General features: G+C 44.8%; 2 protein-coding genes across 3 annotated transcripts in view; one reads left to right on the top strand and one right to left on the bottom strand.

Annotated features, from left to right (window-relative positions):
• LGALS8 (galectin 8) overlaps window positions 1-17,944 on the bottom strand; it is a 25,490-nt gene extending 7,546 nt beyond the window's left edge. Inside the window, exons 1-7 of one of the 2 annotated variants that reach the window (XM_017526605.2) lie at window positions 17,929-17,944; window positions 17,315-17,406; window positions 15,119-15,265; window positions 4,596-4,684; window positions 3,109-3,319; window positions 1,518-1,637; window positions 488-544 (exon numbers count right to left, since the gene is read on the bottom strand). In XM_017526605.2, the coding sequence (XP_017382094.1) occupies window positions 488-544; window positions 1,518-1,637; window positions 3,109-3,319; window positions 4,596-4,684; window positions 15,119-15,163 (522 nt within the window). In that variant the 5' untranslated portion in view covers window positions 15,164-15,265; window positions 17,315-17,406; window positions 17,929-17,944. Of the gene's footprint in view, window positions 1-487; window positions 545-1,517; window positions 1,638-3,108; window positions 3,320-4,595; window positions 4,685-15,118; window positions 15,266-17,314; window positions 17,407-17,928 lie in introns of those variants that run through there. The other variant, XM_017526607.2, reaches the window with a different exon arrangement.
• Window positions 16,629-18,813, top strand: LOC108302861. The gene is made up of 2 exons (XM_017526608.2): window positions 16,629-16,979; window positions 17,214-18,813. The coding sequence occupies exon 2, from the start codon at window positions 17,230-17,232 to the stop codon at window positions 17,965-17,967; it is 738 nt and encodes a 245-aa protein (XP_017382097.1). The 5' UTR covers window positions 16,629-16,979; window positions 17,214-17,229; the 3' UTR covers window positions 17,968-18,813.
• The last annotated feature ends 414 nt before the right edge of the window (window positions 18,814-19,227 follow it).

The raw sequence follows: 19,227 nt of genomic DNA, 5'->3' as shown, positions 1-19,227 counted from the left end.
TTTTTAGTAGAGACAGGGTTTCACCATGTTAGCCAAGATGATCTCAATCTCCTGACCTCATAATCTGCCTGCCTTGGCTCCCAAAGTGCTAGGATTACAGGTGTGAGCCACTGTGCGTGGCCCAGCTCATTTTTAAATTGCACTTATTCTCCCAGGGGTCGAAGATACATGTGGAAGTTCACTTTCGAGTGCACTGGCTGATGTTCAATATTCAGAAATACCCCAGAACAGTACTATTCAGCAGTTAAGAGTGAGAGAGTTCTTTTTACATGAGAGCAGTGAGTGACAGTTACATAAACTGATAGGTGAAGCATCAGCAAAACCTTATTGAGTGCCTGCCACCACAAGTGTATATCTCAATTTTCAAATGAGTACTTGCACTCTAAAAGCATAGTTTCCAAAACCCAGCCTTCCCTCTACTTCATTTACATGGCAGTTAAAAGAAACATTTTTAAACCAGTGGCTTATTAAAATATTTAGTATTTACATTTTCTCTACTTATCTCTGTCAGTTCCAGACTAGATGCTTGGGTACTTTGTAAATCCTGAGAAAAGATAATAAAGATTAATTAGTAACATCCAGTAGAAAATATTTTCTATTCATAACCTGTTTCATATATCAAAAAATTATAAATGGTACTAAAAATATGCTTGAAAACTATGACCCCAAAATACACTTAACACTGGGGTCCTTCCCACACCCTACCAAACTGACAAACATTACAGAGAATAAGATGTAACAGCAACAGGAAGGTGAGAAGATGGGCACGGTTGTTGAGTGCAAATTGTTTCACCCTTTTGGAGGGCGAGTTAGCGGTATCTATCAGAATTTTGAAGGCAAATACAGTCACATGTTGCTTAATGAAGGGGGTACGTTCTGAGAAGTGTGTTCTGAGGTGGTTTATGTCATCATACGAACACCACAGAATATTCCTTAACAAACTTAGATGGTATCGTCTACTACAGACTTGTAGGGTATGACCTAAGGCCCCTGGACAATGAACTTGTACAGCATGCTCTATACTGAATACTGCAGGCCACCGGAGCAGCATGATAAGTATTTGTGCATGTAAACACATCTAAACACAGAAAAGGTACAGTAAAAATGCAGTGTGACAATCTTATGGGACCACTGTTGTCTATGTGGTTCATCATTGACTGAACTGTCCTTATGCAACATATAAGGACACTCTCTGACTCAGACACTCCCAGCCTATGAAACTTTCTTACTGAAATACTCCATTTTACACCCATGCAAAGGAAGCGGCCGCTACCTACCCGGCTGACAACGGTGTGTGTTTTGCTAAACCCACACTAGATTTGAGATCCTACAGACAATCAAGCTCTGGCTGATAAACAGCCTTCTGCCAGTGTGAACGATCCACATCCAAAACATTATACTACAGGCAGGGAGATACGTCCTTTTTATCTCAATAGAAGTGTTATTTGAAGACTTTTTCTACTATCTCATCAGAAACCATCCTCATAAAACACCCCAGGCTGTGGAAGGTCACTCACCGAGCTGAAGCTAAAACCAACTGAGTGAATATTCACTTTGCCATAAATGCCCAGAGTGTCTATTTTCTCTGGGCCAATCCTGTGGGCATAAAGCAGAGTATGTTTTCCATTTACAGCCACCTAGAGAGAAACAGAAGACAGACACCCCCCCAAAAAAAACAAGTTAATAAATTAACTTACCCAAATTTCAATGTTTCCTTGCATCCAATTTTACACCCCTTCTCACAGGTCTCCACATACATCTGACCAAATTGTAACTGAAAGCACCCAAAACACTAGCAGTGTTTCTGAACTTCGTTTGAGTTCCTGATCTGATAAGCATCATGAACTGTCTCTCCCGAGACAAACATGCAGTCACAAATATATGTACATGTGCCTGCGTGCGCCTCTGTGTACATGTGAGACATCTGGGTTCAGCGGTCGCCTGGAAGCCCTGCACAGGTGCCCTGGAGGCTGTGAACCCAGTGAAGGACCTGCCCTGAGAGCTCTGCACAGCGCTGTCCCTGGAGACCACCCACGTGGCAGACACTCAAAATCTGTTGAATTTGCTAAATGAAACAAATGAATATGGCCAAGTCACCCAACTTATCTGAGATTCGGTTTTCTTATTCTGAAGTAGGAACAATCTCCACCTCAACAGACTACAGTAGTAAGATGACGATGAGGTAGCTTCCACGGGTCCTCAGCACTCCACACGGCTCCTCCTCCCTCCCTCTCAAATGCCAGTACCAAGTTAAGTTATGTGCAGAAAATGCAAGCAGCATGCAATACGGTCTCTGACTCAAGGAGCTTAAAATCCCATTGTGGGGGCAAAATAAACACCTAAAGCCAAAGCTCAACTGTTAAAAACCGTTAAAAAGAATGATACAGACAAAGGCTTGAAAGGCCAGAGAAGGGAGAGGTGAATGGAGTTTGGGAGATTCAGAAAGATTTTCGAGCAGGAGAGGTAACCTGAGGATCAGAAAGGATCTCCATCAGAGACATGCGAGTATTCACTCGAATTGGTACACACCTCTACTCTGCAAAAGCTCCACAGGCAGGAGGGCCGGCAGGTGTAACAGCCTCTGGACCAAATTTAGCCTTACACATACACGCTAGGTAGAAGACACTCCAAGAAGCCAGAGATGGAACTGGCATCAAGGATTTCTAGGATCTCCTCTGGGTCTAAAATCTTATGACCCTACAGAACTATCCTGTGGCAAGACTTGAATTTACAAAACCCTTCTGATTTCTACACCGGGATTGCCCCCGTTAGTTCTTTGGGTGGTGGCGGTTGTATTGTAACTTACCCCCTCGTCGTTAACATAATACTGTGTCAATTCAGAACTTAGCCCTGCTAGGAGAAATAGGATCTAATAGAAAGAACTGGTCACAATGGACCATATTTCTGCAGAGCAACAACTGGCTGAGGAGTCGTGGGGCCACACCTCACATTTAGGTGCCTTCCTGGTCCTTTTATGGAGAAAAATTACAAAAGCCAAACAATGTCTCAGGTGTAGGAAATACAAGGGCGGGCTTGCAAATGTGAAAAGTGCCCCTGTGCACTCCTACCCACTAACGAGGACTCAACCTGCCCCTCTCCAAAACATACCTGGAATTTGTCCTTCAGCACCATAATCACGATCTCAAAAGACTTTTCTCTTTTGAAAGGCGAGTCATAGGTGATCTCTTCCCATCCCCATTTTTCATTTATCAAAGTATTGCAAACAATGCAGCCGGCCCTTTTGAAACGAGGATTGAAATGAAAGGCCACATCGGCTCGAGGTTTCACACTGCTGCCATACTGCAGGTCCACCTGGAATCTATATGAGGGAAGACACAGGGGCTCAGAAAGAAAAGCCACCAGGAAGGGCCCAGACTCCAGGCCCAGTGACAAGGGACTGACTGATCCCTCCTCATTCATTCACCGTGAGGCCTAAAGAGCTAGCTGCCTAATCTTTTCCGTCTTCCTCGGTAACACAGTCCCTGAATTTGAAATGGGACTGAATCTGCCCAGAATAAGAACCCTACCTTTCCTAGCCTCCCTCGCAGCTAGGCTTGCCTATGCAGCTAAAGCTCTGCTGATAAGATGGAAGTGAAGTGCTCAGGGAAGACTACTGCAAACTGCCTTAAAAGTCAGCAAGCACTTGCCTTTTGTCCTTCTCTGCTTCCCCGCAAACACCACACATGCACCCATCCAGCTACCCAAAGCACGGATGTGAGGGCTGGAAATCCAGCTGCCAAGGATAACAGGAAAGGGGACCTCACCTCACCCTCAAGATAGCAGTGTGGTGAGCTGGAAGGAGCCTACTCCTCTAATGACTTAAAGGAGTTGACTTAAAAGGCCTGGGCTGTCTCCTTGAGACTTAATTTTCACATCTTACTTAAACCATTGCTCTGCATGTGTTAGCTACACAGAGCTGAGCCCAACACTGATGATACCACAGCTTGTATCCAAAGCAAGTATTCGGTCAAACCATCTGAACTAGATCTTCTGAGATGCTGTGGGAATGTCAGACTACAACCAGATGGTCCCTGTCATCTGACCACACCTCCTTTCTTTTAATGACATATCTAATTCTTTGTCACCCGGGCTGTGGTGCAGTGGGTCGTTCACAGCTTACTGCAACCTCAAACTCCTGGGCTCAAGTGATCCTCCTACCCCAGCTTCCTAAGTAGCTGGGACTGGAGGCACACACCACCATGCCCAGTTAAATTTTACAGATGGGGGTCTGTAAATTTTTTTTTTACAGATGGGGGTCTCATGATGTTGCCCAGGCTGGTCTCAAACTCCTGGCCTCAAATACTACTACCTCCTTGGCCTCCCAAAGTGCTGGAAATGCATGTGTAGGTCACCATATCCAGCTGACACTTCTAATTTTTTGTACTGAAATCAGACTTACAGCAATGAAACAAATCCCAATAACCTTTATGTAGTCATTCATTCCAATCTCCTCAGCACCTTGGACAGGGCTGCTGATGAAAGCAAATTAGGCCTCTAAGTATCAAATGGTCTCTCCCACATTACTCTTTGTTACCATTTCACAATCACAAAAAGACAGCTTATTCATGCTCCCTCCTTTAGCACAATGATTTTACCTGTCTGCATCACTAGGAACGTGCCCACGTATTACAATCAAAGTTCCAGGATCCAAGTGATCAGGAATGGTGCCAACATAGGGGATTACCTAAGAAAAAATAATTTTAACAAACATGTTTACATAAACAAAATTACTTACTAAGCAATTACAACCCAAACCCATTATTGATAGAGAAAAACTACATTTTTTAAGTGCACATAAATCTGCTCAGAATTCAGCATTTTCCAAGTCATCTTACCTATTCAAACAGCTATGAAAACGAACCACATGGCTAGGATATTTGCAATAGCTGCAAACTACTATGAGTTCTTTGGAAAGAGACACACAGTAAATACTATTCACGATATTTTGTATATAGCTGGGAGTTTATGAAGCAAAACTTCTGCCTAATATAATTCTCATAGTAAAATAAACAAAAGGACTTGTTGCAATGCCATATCTACTCATTCCTTTTCCTCCTGTTCCACTGCTGATCCCAACAGAAGGTTCTAGACCTCACTAGGCCCAAAGCCAATGCTGATGGAGACAATGACAAGCACTCACTGCCTCTGAAGGAAGCTGCAAGTCAAGCCACGCCCCCCACACCCGGGATTCCAGGGCCTGCTCTTCTCTGCTGGACTCCCAGACTGCACTGTTAGAAACTAGAGAGCTGCATGATCATGAGGATGAATGGGTGCTTGTAGGTCTTCAAGACACAGCATCTACCTGCCTTGGACCACTCCAGTCTGCGGGTGTGGGCTCTGACAGTTGGCCGCACCCAGTATTCAGGTCTCCACCTGCACCCTTACTGCCCAGAACACACCCCTTTTGTCTGGGACCTGCCACACTGCCAGATCTTGTCATTCCCCTTCCCCAGAGATGACTGCATTGTCCTCCCAGTCCACTGGCTGGGGACCTGTGCTATGTGGCTGCCTCTCCTGCATCACAACCATCTCCCTCCATCTGGAGCATTTGACCATGATGTGCAGCCCACACACCATTAAGCCTCACACTAAGCTCACCCAAATTATGATATGCATGGTAAAACCTATCCACGGTAGCGAGGACTGCCAAGACATATGAAATAAAATAGGACAGGCCACAGAAAAGTGGTTATAAATTGGTGGCTCCTAAACAGAAATCTACTTCAGGCATAGTCTTCTCTGTGGAGCTGTTTTCAAGCTCCCTGGGCTGACTGAGCCAGCCCCTCTCAGAGGGTTCATTATAGCACTTTGGATTCTGCTTGTTTGCATGCAGCTTTGCATAGACTGTGAGCTGCATGAGGCAGGACTGGCTCATTACCTTTAACTACCGAGGACAGAGGCTAAGAGACAATCGGTAACTGCATGGTGAATGAATGAACTCTCACTCGTCTGGAAAGTGGGTTCTGGCAGTCCACACACATGCAGAGGAGAGGCAACAAAGCAGCTGCTGAACGACAAGCTGAGGCCACAGGTTCCCTGTTGCCTTAGGCAGTAAGATGAGAAATTATGGAAGCCAATTATCCATCTGTTGTCATGGCAATTGCTAGGAGCAGGGTGGGAGACCCATGACACCAGAAAACAACTATGCTGAGAATCGTGGCCACTTGCTGCTTTCGTTGTCTGGGTTAATACTTTCTACTTCAGAAAAGATCCTATGTTACTTCAGTAATATTCTTTTTTTTTTTTTTTAACTATGTTAGTGACACACAATGCCCTGCACCCAACTGATTTAAACCACAAGTATTTATGGCTCCTGTGAAAACAGAGAGGAACATTCATTGTTTTCTAGGCTACTCCAAGCTACTTTGGTGATTCATAGATATTACTAACTTACATTTTAAAAATTAAAATACAGATCTGATCACACTGGAGACAATACCACAAGCTTAAGCCATAGTCAGGTTTGGTATTATTTCCCAAAACATCCTAGCTGATTCATATTGCTTTGCCTTTCTGATGATTACTTATTAAATGTCTGCTGTATGCAAGGTTCTCTAGTAGGCAGACTGCAGCTAGAAAGAAGTGTAAGAGTCAGACACCCAGGAAAAATGATTAAAGTGGAAATGTGATACTCTGCTTGGCTGTTGAAAATTGGAACCCCCTTCCATATCTGGAAAATCCTCTACCTTATGAACATGAGACCTCATCTAGACTGCAAGAAGGAAAGAGCAAGTGACAAAACTGCCAACCTGAACTTCCAGCTCAGATTTTAAGTAAGAACGAGCAACAAGAAGAGGCCACAGTGATGCAGTATTCACTCTGGCAAGGGGGCACAGCAGCCATATTTGTGGTTGAAAAGCTACATCTGGGTCAGAGGCAGCTATATCCAGAGTCAAAAGGAGCTACATCGGCAGTCAGAGGAAGCTATATCCAGGGCCAGAGAGAGCTACATCAGGGGCCAGAGGTAGCTGCATCCAGGGTCAGAGGGAGCTACATCAGGGGCCAGAGGTAGCTGCATCCAGGGTCAGAGGGAGCTACATCCGGGGCCAGAGGTAGCTGCATCCAGGGTCAGAGAGAGCTACGTTCGGGGTCAGAGGTAGCTGCATCCAGGGTCAGAGAGAGCTATATTCGGGGTCAGAGGTAGCTGCATCCGGGGTCAGAGGGAGCTACATCCGGGGCCAGAGGCAACTGCATCCAGGGTCAGAGGTAGCTGCATTCAGGGTCAGAGGCAGCTGCATTCAGGGTCAGAAGGAGCTACACCCGGGGTTCAGAGGGAGCTGCATTCAGGGTCAGAGGGAGCTACATCTGGGATCAGAGGGAGCTACATCCGGTGTCAGAGGCAGCTGCATCCATGGTCAGAGAGAGCTACATCCAGGGTCAGAGACAGCAGTGGCATTGGTAGAGTGGCAGAGATACAGTACCATCTGTGTCCAGTGGTGACAACAGATGCCTCTTCAAGGGAATGGTCCTACAGCATGCTTGTGTATCTGTGGCTACCTAGTCTCCAAGCCTGGTTCTTCATCCTGCTAGAGATTGAGAACTTTGCACTATCATTTAGCAAATTCCCTTTCTGCTTAAAGAGTTGACTTCTGTTGCTTTAACTACAAGCCCTGACCAACTTAACATCTTAAAAAAAAATGGGGCAGTAAAGAAGAGTCAAATAAATGCCTCAGGAAAATGGGATAAGAAATTCTAACTGAGGTGGCCAAAAGCAGTTTATGAAGAAGGTGTGATTTCAGTTGCCACTTCAGGTAGAAATGGCAGTTTACAAAACCAGACAGGCAGGAAAAGACAAGACCTATCTGCTCTCAGTGAGTAGTCAGGAAGTAAAGAAAGGCAGGGCCAGGGTCAGGTTTTAGAGTGACATACGAAAGAGGTGTTTAGGAACAACAGTCCAGTGGGGGTGAAATAAGCCAGAGGTCAGGGGGTCATCTGGGTGACTGACTGCTGCCATAAGCCTGGCGTGAAGTGATACAGACATGATCCAGGTTGGTGGCAATGGCCCTGGAAGAGCAGAGAAATCCGAAAGATGTTTCAAAGGAAACTCTCTACATAGGGCCTCTATACAAATGACAAAGCTGGGGGAAACAGGCTTCTTTTTCTTTCTTTCTTTCTTTTTTTTTTTTTTAAGTAAGATGGAGTTTCGCTTTTGTTGCCTGGAGTATGATGGCACGATCTTAGAACCTCTGCCTCCCAGGTTCAAGTGATTCTCCTGCCTCAGCCTCCTGAGTAGCTGGGATTACAAGTGTGTACCACCACGCCTGGTTAATTTTTGTATTTTTAGTAGAGACTGGGGTTTCACCATGTTGGCCAGGCTGGTCTTGAACTCCTGACCTCCAGTGATCCACCTGCCTTGGCCTCCCAAAGTGCTGGGATTACAGGTGTGAGCCACGGTGCCTGGACGGGGAAACAGGTTTCAGAAGGAAGATGATGAGTTTAGTTTGTAACACTTGGTGTGGAGCATTGGCAGACATCTAAGAGCAAATCTGCTGAGAAGACTTGGAGGAGAACCACACGTTAGGTTAATGGCCAGAGCACATATTTAAAAGTCAGGGTAGAGATAATTGGTAAAGATATCAAAGTAGATTAAGACGCTGAAAGACAGGAAAGGTCAGGCAGCAAAGCCTTTGGAGGTTTCTGAAATTAGGAGGTATGCAGAAAAGAGTTAACATGGCAGGCCTGACTGCCGTCCCCCTTACAAAGCTGGCCCCTGGCTGGTGTCTAGGAACTTGGGGTTTTAGAAGGGTACCCACCAGCCTAATTGATGAAAGGGATTTCCTGCACCTGAACTGTTTATGCAAATAATATGGCCATCCCAACACCCTGCTTTCCTTCTAAGAGACTAGAATTTTTTGATATGTGTGAGGGTGCTTATGTGACCAGCCTCCAATAAAAACCCTAGGTGCTGAGTCTCTAATGAGCTTCCCTAGCAGACAACATTTCACAAGTGTTGTCACAACTCTTGCTGGAGGATGTAAGCACGTCCTGTGTGACTCTAGTAAGAGCTGACCTTAAAACTTGCGCTGAGTTTCCCCTGGACTTCACCCTAAGTTCCTTTCCCTTTGCAGTTCTGCTCTATATCCTTTTACTGCAATAAATCATAGCCACGAGTGCAAATCTATGCTGGTGAGTCATCAAAACTGGGTGTGACCCTGGGGACCTCAACATGGGGTGAGAAGAGAGAGAGAAGAATCCGTCAGGAGGCCAGGGCAATAATAGCAAGGGAATCAATGGATTCATAAATTTCAGTAAGAGGACAATTGTCAATATCTTTAACATGGAAAAAGCTAAGAAGGATCCAAGAAAATAAAGATAACAAAATGGATCATACTCTTTGATTAGTGATTCCACTTTTACAGATTTATCCTACAGAAATACTTAGCACAGGTGCACCAAGATGCACACACAAGGATGTACACTATAGCACCGGATATAATCGTAAAAAGACACAGCCCTTAATAAGGGACTGCAAAAATAAGTTTTACTACGAATTATGCAGCTGTTAAAATAAATGAGGAAGTTCTAGGCTGGGCACGGTGGCTCATGCCTGTAATTCCAGCACTTTAGGAGGCTGAGGCAGGCGGATCATGAGGTCAGGAGTTTGAGACCAGCCGGGCCAAGAGACAAGCCTGCCCAATATGGTGAAAACCCGTCTCTACTGAAAATACAAATATTAGCTGAGTGTGGTGGCGCACACCTGTAATCCCAGCTACTCTGGAGGCTGAGGCAGAAGAATAGCTTGAACTCACGAGGCAGAGGTTACAGTGACCTAAAGATGGCGCCACTGCACTCCAGCCTGGGCAACAGAGTGAGTCGGGAAAGGGAAAGGGAAAGGGAAAAAGGGAGTTCTAAATAAACTGACATTTCCAAAATATGTCAAACAGGGGTAGAAAAGAGTTTATAGAGTAAAATGCATGCATGTAAAGAGATAGGGCATGTAAAAGGTAATATACACAATAAACACACTTTTGGATATTCATAACTATCTCAGGAAGGATATATTTAAAAACTGGTAAAAAGTGATTGCCCTTGAGGAGGAAAACTAAGTATAAGGGTAGAAGGACAATGCATGTTTCACTGAAACTCTTAAACACTGTTTGAATTTTTTAAAAATGATTTGCACACATTATCTTTAAATTTTTCAATGAAAATTTTTATAAAAAGGAAAAGCCACTGGTTTGGACATACACGTAGTTTAAAATTTTGAAGACAGATTATCTTCCAGCTATTCGGTGCTAGGAAACAAGGGAGGAGGCAAAAGTCACACAGAAGAAGGATTCTGACAAAAATGGAAAATTGCAAGAGGAAAGCTGGTTTGGGAAGGAAGATGCAAGTCTGGTTTTGAACTCCTAGTCTTGAAGGGCTGGCTGAGTAACTGAGAGTTGGAGCTTCACATTAGGTGAACTGGAAACATATGCAAAAAAAATCTATGAGTGGTCGGTACAGACATAAAGGAAATAGAGACATCAAAGACAAAATTTTATTAGTAAAGCCAAAAAAGAAATTAAGACAGAGAAAAATCAGACAGCAGAGCCTTAGTGAGGAAATCAGCTCTCACTCAGGAAAGCAGGCAACAAAAAACAAGAAGAAAAATAGCACAAACGCTGGAAGGGACCTCACAGGTTACAAAAGAAAGACTTTATTTAGAGCATTTTAAGACTAAATTGTAAGGTAGAAAGGGAGGTACTTAGAATACTAAGGAGAAAAGGATAAACATGGAAGCAAGGTTCCTAAGAAAACTGGAATGATCAGCTTTTCTGTACCAGGTAGGATTCATGTTGACAAGTGGCTTATTAACTTGGAGTAACAACCAATTCTGTTTCATTTCTAAGTAATTTCTTAACCAGCTAGCATTTAATCGTATCCTAAGAACTCTATAAACAACAATAATAAAATATGTAAGTAGCTAATGAACTGCCAAACAAGAGATTTCACTGACAGCATCCCTGATATGAAGTGAAGATAATGTCTTCCAAATTATTTATTCAATTTCAATTTGAACAGAAAGAAAAGAAAGCAGCCAGGCGCGGTGGCTCACACCTGCAATCCTAGCACTTTGGGAGGCTGACGCAGGTGGATTGCCTGAGCTGAGTTGTTTGAAATGAGGCTGGGCAACACAGTAGAAACGCTGTCTCTACTAAAATACAAAAAAAAAAAAAAAAATTAGCCGGGCGTGGCAGCATATGCCTGTAGTCTCAGCTACTTGGGAGGCTGAGGCAGAAGAATTGCTTGAACTCAGAAGGCAGAGGTGGCAGTGAGCTGAGGTTGTGCCACTGCACACTCCAGCCTGGGTGACAGAACAAGACTCTGTCTCTAAAAAAAAGAGAAAAGGAAGCCTGACTTTTTTTTTTAAGATGAAGTCTCACTCCATCACCCAGGCTGGAGGGCAATTGTGCAATCTTGGCTCATGTAAACTCCACCTTCGCCTCTGGGGTTCACATGATACTCCTGCCTCAACCTCCCATGTAGCTGGGATTACAGGAGCCCACCACCATGCCTGGCTAATTTTTGTGTTTTTAGCAGAAACAGGGTTTCACCGTGTTAATCAAGCTGGTCTCGAACTCCTGACCTCAAGTGATCTGCCTGCCTCAGCTTCCCAAAGTGCTGGGGTTACAGGCATGAGCCACCGCGTCTGGCCTCTGACTTTTTATCTTTACTTTTGAGCCTGGTTCTTTCTCTGTCACCCAGGCTGGAGCACAGTGTCACACTCACGGCTCACTGCAGCCTCAACCTCCTGGGCTCAAGCAATCCTCCCACCTCAGCCTTCCTTTTAGCTGGGACTACAGATGTGCACCACAGTGTCCAGCTAATTTTTGTATTTTTATATACAGACAAGGTCTCATTATGTTGCTCAAGCTGGTCTTAAGCTCCTGGGCTCAAGTGATCCACTAGCCTTGGCCTCCCACAGTGCTGGAATTACAGGTGTGAGCTACTGGACCCAGCCTTAGAGCCTGATTTTTTAAAATCTTGGAATCCTATTAAACTAGTCAAAGAAACATACTAAATAAGGGAAAAAATACATAGGCCAGTAACAATATTTACTTCATATTTTCCAGGAAAGCTTAATGTAAACAGTTGGTCTAACACCAATGTGGACCAAAATATTAGAAATAGGCCAGGCATGGTGGCTCACGCCTATAATCCCAACACTTTGGGAGGCCGAGGTAGGAGGAGTGCTTGACCAGACTGTGAAACGTGGCAAAACTCCTGTCTCTACCAAAAAAAAATGCAAAAATTAGCCAGGCATGGTGGTGCATGCCTACAGTCCCAGGTATTCGGTGGCTGAGCCCAGGAGGTGGAGGCTGCAGTGGGGTGAGACTGCACCACCCTTGGTGACAGAGCAAGCCTCTGTCTTAAAAAATTTTTTAGAAATATTAATGAAATAAAAATGTAAAAGTAGCAGTGTGTTTACAACGCCTAACAAAGAACACAGCAGACACTCAATAAGCATTTGCTCACTGTTGGAACCTGTCAGTAACAAAACAACCATGACACAAGAAAACAGGTTTTTTTGTTTTTGTTTTTTTGAGACAGAGTCTCGCTCTGTCACCCAGGCTGGAATGCAGTGGCGCCATCTTAGCTCACTGCAACCTCCGCCTCCCAGGTTCAAGCGCCTCTCCTGCCTCAGCCTTGAGAGTAGCTGGGATTACTGGAGGCCGCCAGCACACCTGGCTAATTTTGGCATTTTAAGTAGAGACAGAGTTTCACCATTTTGACCAGGCTGGTCTTGAACTCCTGAACTCGTGATCCACCTGCCTTGGCTTCCCAAAGTGCTGGGATTACAGGCATGAGCCACCGCACCCAGCTGAAAACAGTTTTTCTAAGTCTAGCTTATAAAATATACTAATTTATTAACTTAAAATAACTAAATTGGCCAGACACAGTGCCTCACACCTGTAATCCCAGCACTCTGGTAGGTGGAGATGGGCAGATCACCTGAGGTCAGGAGTTCGAGACCATCCTGGCCAACATGGAGAAACTACTAAAAACACAAAAATCAGCTGGGTGTGGTGGTGCATGTCTATAATCCCAGCTCCTTGGGAGGCTGAGGCAGGAGTATCACTTGAACCCAGGAGGCGGAAGTTGCAGTGACTGAGATTGTGCCATTGCACTCCAGCCTGGGTGACAAGAGCAAAACTGTGTCTCAAAAAAATTTTTAATTAATTAATTAAATCAAATAACTAAGTTATTTGCAGCCTTTTTTATTTTGGAACATTGAAAGGGCAACTAGCTACAAATGACAGAACTTCAGTGCAATAGGGACCCTTAATTCTACAGATATTTTACAGTAGTGACATTTAAAGACAGAGCAAAATGGTTTTGCCATTCAGTTCAGTCTTTCTTCCTCTAACCTTTCCTACTCTTTTGTGAGAACTGATAATAAAACAGATAAATTTAAAAAGAAAGAAAAAAAAGCTATTTGCCAAAAATATTTCCCTTGGAAATGCATTATCCTGAGGACAGCATCCAGGCCATTCCACAGGACTAAAGGCATTTCCTGCTCTGGAGCAGAACAACTTCTCCAGATCCCCTTCCTCAAGAAATGAAGTCTACTTGTTCGTGTTCCACCTCAATAGTTGAGAGTACTGACTCCAGAAACTACAGCAATCATCAGTATGCTAGAATCAAGATATGCAGGAATTTTACCCATAAAATTATTTTCTTTTCTGTGTGTAGAGCAGAAATGAACAGTGTAACCTTCATCCATCCTCCCAGCTTGAGCCAAGATGTTCCTTCAGACACCCTTGGCAGGTAGCCTAGTCTTCTGTTATTTTTTAAAGATATTTGCAGAAAATCATTTTACAACCTTGAGTTGTTTTTAACTCTAACATGCACAAAATCATTTTAAATGTCTCACTAGGTTCCATTTCAGGAAGTCATCTTTTTTAAACTTATTGCCACTGAAAGGCTATTTCTCCTAAAACTGACTTTACTCGATATAGCGGTGGTACCTCATTCTTACAAAATGACATTAAAACTTAGAGGAAAAGGAATTATAGCTATAAAGTAAATAACAAAAACTTGAACCCACACACACTAACAAAACTAGTTTAGGGCCTTATTTCAAGGGCTCTCACACTTCCTTTTGCCCGAGAATCTTCTGGGGGGGGGGGGTTACTAAAAAAGTGGCTGTCCTTTCTCATACCTCCATTCAGGATTCAGCTTCAAATAAGTGAGAACTAGATGTTCCTAAAGATTCTCACCACCACATAAAACTAAAGCAAGTTCTTTACTGCCCAGGATTACAGGGCAATTTCCAGCAATTACAGCCATTCAGACGTTCCAGGACCAGCCTGAACTGCACACAATCCTTACACAAGACCCTACTACTTCTTACTCTCTATCTCCCCCACTGGCTTTTCACATTTTCCTTGCCCAAATGCCAAGCACTATTTGAAAGGCTGAGGGAAAGGTCGAGGCATTAACTTCTCAGGGACAGTTCTAATTAAAAAAGAAAATGAAAAACTTGTAGAGTGAGAAATCCATTTTCCTTTAAAAATTACATTTTATGCCGGGCATGGTGGCTCATGCCCGTAATCTCAGCCCTTTAGGAGGCCAAGGCAGGTGGATCACGAGGTCAAAAAAATCAAGACCCTCCTGTCCAACATGGTGAAACCTCATCTCTATTAAAAATACAAAAATTAGCCAGGCATGATGGCATGTGCCTGTAGTCCCAGCTACTCAGGAGGCTGAGGCAGGAGACTCGCTTGAACCTGGGAGGGGGAGGTTGCAGTGAGCAGAGATCGCACCACTGCACTCCAGCCTGGGCGACAGAGCAAGTCTCCATCTCAAAAAAAGAAAAAATTACATTTTATGATTATCTGAGCCTCGTGCCATCACCAAAAGTTGGCATTCCCTCCATTGTACTCAGACTTCCCTGTTCACAACGTTGTTTCCTCATACCATATTGTCATTGTGACTTCTTCCTCTGCTAGAGGACAAGAGCCATACCTGTTTTACAGTCAGCACCCACCACCATCCCTATTACATAGGAGGTACTTTACATATGTTCACTGGCTTTTATTCTTGCCCCATCTCCCACCAGATAATTACTATTCTATTGGATTTTCTCTCAGTCTTGCCATAGGTAGAAAGTTATTTTATAGAAATCAGTTACCGGGTTATAGATGATATTCTGTAGGTTGTTTAAGGACAACATCATTCTTTCCAGTTTCTTCTTGACTGGAGTCTCTTCTGTGTATGACCTAAGATTTTAGGCAAGTTTCATTTAAAGGTTACCTGGATTGAAACTGAGGCACTGGCCCTGTGTAAAGTAAAAATAGAGGAAAAGAAAAATAAGCATGCAGCATTTATTTTCATAACCTATTTTAAAATTTAAATTATACCTTGTTTTACTGATATTTACCAAATAATAGAATGTTATTACAGTCAAAACTCTGCCTCCCATTCTTACCAGTGTGCTCATATACTAAATTTTAGATTTTGAGTGTACGAAATATTGATTTAAAAAACACATCAGTAGAAATTTTCTAACATGGAATTTATCATTAAAAATACTAACACAGGCCATGCGTGGTGGCTCACACCTGTAATCCCAGCACTTGGAGGGCCGAGACAGCTGGATCATCTGAGGTCAGGAGTTCAAGACCAACCTGACCAATATGGTGAAACCCCGTCTCTACTAAAAATACAAAAATTAGCCAGATGTGGTGGCGTGCACCTATAGTCCCAGCTACTCAGGAGGCTGAAACAGAACAATTGCTTGAACCCAGGAGGCAAAGGTTGCAGTGAGCCAAGATCATGCCACTGCACTCCAGCCTGGGCAGCAGAGTCAGACTCCATCTCAAAAATTAATTAGTTAATAGCAAATACTAATCAAACAGTCCTGTATAATTACCAGAAGTATTCATTTAACTTTTCATTTCTGTAAAATGAGAATTACAGTATTCACATCATTGGTTTGTTCTGAGGATTGAGTTAATAAAACAGTAGAAGAGTAAGTTAGCTATTATTGTGAATAAAAGGAATTGCTCTTCCTTCTCCAATTTAAACAAATCAAAGTGGGGAAAATCAAATCCTTTTAATATTATTAAGTTGCAGTTTTCTCAGTTGCTTAAAAAAAAAATCACAGGGCAAGGGAGTGTTGGAAAGCACTAGCCACATTTTTTAAGATAAAAGCACCCATGGACACCCCATTTAATAGCTCCAGGAAAAACTTGATGACTCCAGCTGGGCATGGTGGCACATGCCTGTAATCCCAGCTACTCAGGAGGCTGAGGCAGGAGAATTGCCTGAACCCAGGACGCGGAGGTTGCGGTGAGCCGAGATTGCGCCACTGCACTCCAGCCTGGGTAACATGAGTGAAACTCCGTCTCAAAAAAAAAAAAAAAAAAAACTTGATGACTCTAAGCAGAACTGAAAGGGAAATGAAACTAGAGCTTCCTGTATTTCACTTCCAGCAATTCTGTCATTATACTACACACCAACAATATACACTGATCAAATCTATTAGTTTTCCTTTATTAAGGAAAAAAACTGTGTCCCTCTTGGCTTACCACCTAAATATAGCCCAGCCTGTGTCGTTAACTTAACACGTTAGTCAAAACCTCAAAACTCTGGCTCTGTGACATTCAGGAAGCAAGAACAAGAGCAAAAAAGAATGGATGTCGAGTTGCCACACACATATATAATAACCAGCGAGTGACCCAATTTAAGCCATAGGCTTGCATTAAATCACGCAACCCCCGAAGTATCCCCTGGGACAGGTCCCGCCAGCAGGAACACTTTGCGTCACCAGAAGCCAACACTTAAGTTTCACACAGGGGCAGAGGAAGTCACAGGACTTGCGCTTTGTAATGTTTAATGCTGCAGTCAAATGACTCGGCATCCTAAAGAGCGTGTGAGAGGCAGGGAGAGCAATGGAGGTCACTCCACTGTCGCTACAAATTCCGGGAAGGAAACTTCCCCAGATTCCTCCACTTGGAGGTGGCGCTCGGCCTCAGGCTAGGAGGGAGCAGGTGAGAAAGCAGCCCAGGTGGGGTGGGTTTGCAGCGAGGAGACACCCCAGGGCAAATAGCCTGAGCCCAGCCAGGGATGTCCCAGGAAGGCCGCGACTCCTGATATTCCCCTGTGTCCCGGAGCGCCTCGCCCGCAGGGGCGGCGTCCCCGCCACCCAGCCTGGGCTCTGCCGCGGTGAGGACCTGCGGGTCAGGGTGAACTAGACACTGTCCCCCCGTCAAATTGTGATTTAGGAGCCGTGACATCCGAATGCCATCCTCCACTGGCGCGACCCTCAGCACAGCCACGCCCCTAGCGACTGCCGCCACCCGAGGCCGGGGGTCTCGCGACTCACCCAGGGACTGGTGTTACAGGCGCGCCACGGAGGAGGTTGTCCGTCCGCCGCTAGGTGCCGTCCGGGTTCCCGGCTCGGGCGTCCGTGGGCGGCTACGGGAAGCGACAGGAGTCAGTCCTCGCTCACGTCCACGCTCGCGCGCCTTACCGCTGTGGTTCCCCCAACCCTCCCCGCGCCCCGTCTTCTGTGTCTGGGCGTCCTGGCGACTCTGCTGGATTTTGGACAGGGCCCCGCCGCTGACCGCCACCCAGCCCGACCTTCTGCACAGCCTCTGGGGCCTTGGACCGCGACTGGCTCGCTGTGGGACGAGCAGAGTGATAAAGACAAACGAACGTGTCCTGGGTGGATCTGGCTGCCTTTGTCCCGAGGGTGGAGTTGGGGAGGTGGTAGGAAAATGGGGAGGAAAGAAGAGAAAGGCTTTCTCTCCCGCAGCAAGTGGGCCGACTTCCACCCGGCTGTTCCAGCCTCCAGGTCTAGGAGGGAGAGCGCTCGGGGCTGGGACCTTTCAGGACCAGGGAGGTCACCGTGCAGGCCCCGCCTCCCTGGACCCAGCGCCGGCCTTCCCGGGGCGCCCAGGTGCGCGGGGCCAGCGCCAGCGTTTTCTCGGAGCTTACTTCCTCGTCTGCCTCGGATGGGAGTCCAGACAGTGCTGAAGAGATAGCTGGACTTGGAGGCGCTGCTTTTTGACAGCACACACCTCTGGGTGTGGGTAAAACGCTGGGGCAGGCTTCAGTACCCTGGGCTATGCCCGTCCCAAGCGCCCCGTCCCGTCAGTGGTAACACGCAGGATAACTGGCCACTCTGCGTCACTCGCCAGTTACCTTGTGTGTTGGTGTTTTCTCCAAATTAGACCCTGACTTAGGGAACAACTTAAGCAGTATGGACGTATTAGATGCTCCGTAAATAGCCAACTTCTCAGGGGCCCGCACTGACTGACAGTTTGACCTATTGGCTGCAAAACACCAGCCAGAAATACAAATAAGGTTAAAGTCATGTCAGCCACTTGGAATGGCTGGCTGCTTACTGTTTGTTTTGGATTAGGGACCTTGAAGTTCTTACCTTCTCTACTTGGCTTTTATCCACGTTTATTTGGAAAGAGATATTTTAGAGTCACCAACATGGGCTTTCTCCTCCCTGGGTTTTGTTTTTATTATTTTTTATTTTAATTAAGGAATTCATTACAAGTCCCATAACTGGAAACTCATGTTATGATACTCTGTTGCTTTTCTCTCCTCCTTACCCATTTTCCAAGTTTGATGCACTTTCCAAAATCCAATCTGAATAGCTTAATTTACCCTGGACACACACTGCCTTGGATGTGTAGTTATCTTTTGATGTGTGTTGTGTGTTTTATCTATCCATCTCGACTGTAGTTTGAGAAAAGGAACTTGTCTTACGCATTGCCCAGTCCATAATGTAATGCTTTGTATAAAATAGATATCAATGTTAGGTTGAAATGTTAGATTATTGATAAAGTCAGGAGCCATTGACTATCTTCACAATTCTGCCTCTTTTTTTTTTTTTTTTTCCTTTGAGGCAAGGTCTCCTTCAAGTGATCATCCAACCTCAGCCTCAGGAGTAGCTGGGACTATCGACACACACCACTATGCCTAGATAATTTTTAGAATTTTTTTGTAGAGACGGGGTTCACTATGTTGCACAGGCTGGTCTCAAACTCCTGGGCTCACAAGATCTTCCCACCTTGGCCTCCCACAATGCTGAGATTACAGGCGTGAGACACCAAGCTGGGCCCTGAGTCTACCTAGCACTTCTTTACAAAGGTAAAATAGGTTGACATAAGCACACATAAATGCTGTGTTTCTTTGGTAAGTGGTGTTTAGGTGCAAATGGGGCTGAGTAAAAGGGCCAGAGAGCAGAGTGAACAAGAAAATCTGGATTAAAATATCCATAAA

This window comes from Cebus imitator, unplaced genomic scaffold (assembly GCF_001604975.1).
Source record: "Cebus imitator isolate Cc_AM_T3 unplaced genomic scaffold, Cebus_imitator-1.0 Scaffold42, whole genome shotgun sequence".
NCBI classification, from domain to species: domain Eukaryota; kingdom Metazoa; phylum Chordata; class Mammalia; order Primates; family Cebidae; genus Cebus; species Cebus imitator.
This window is presented reverse-complemented; position numbering and strand designations above follow the sequence as displayed.

What these genes read in the sequence shown, in the direction of transcription:
- LOC108302861 (XM_017526608.2), top strand. Translation starts at nt 17,230, where the DNA reads ATGCCATCCTCCACTGGCGCGACCCTCAGCACAGCCACGCCCCTAGCG.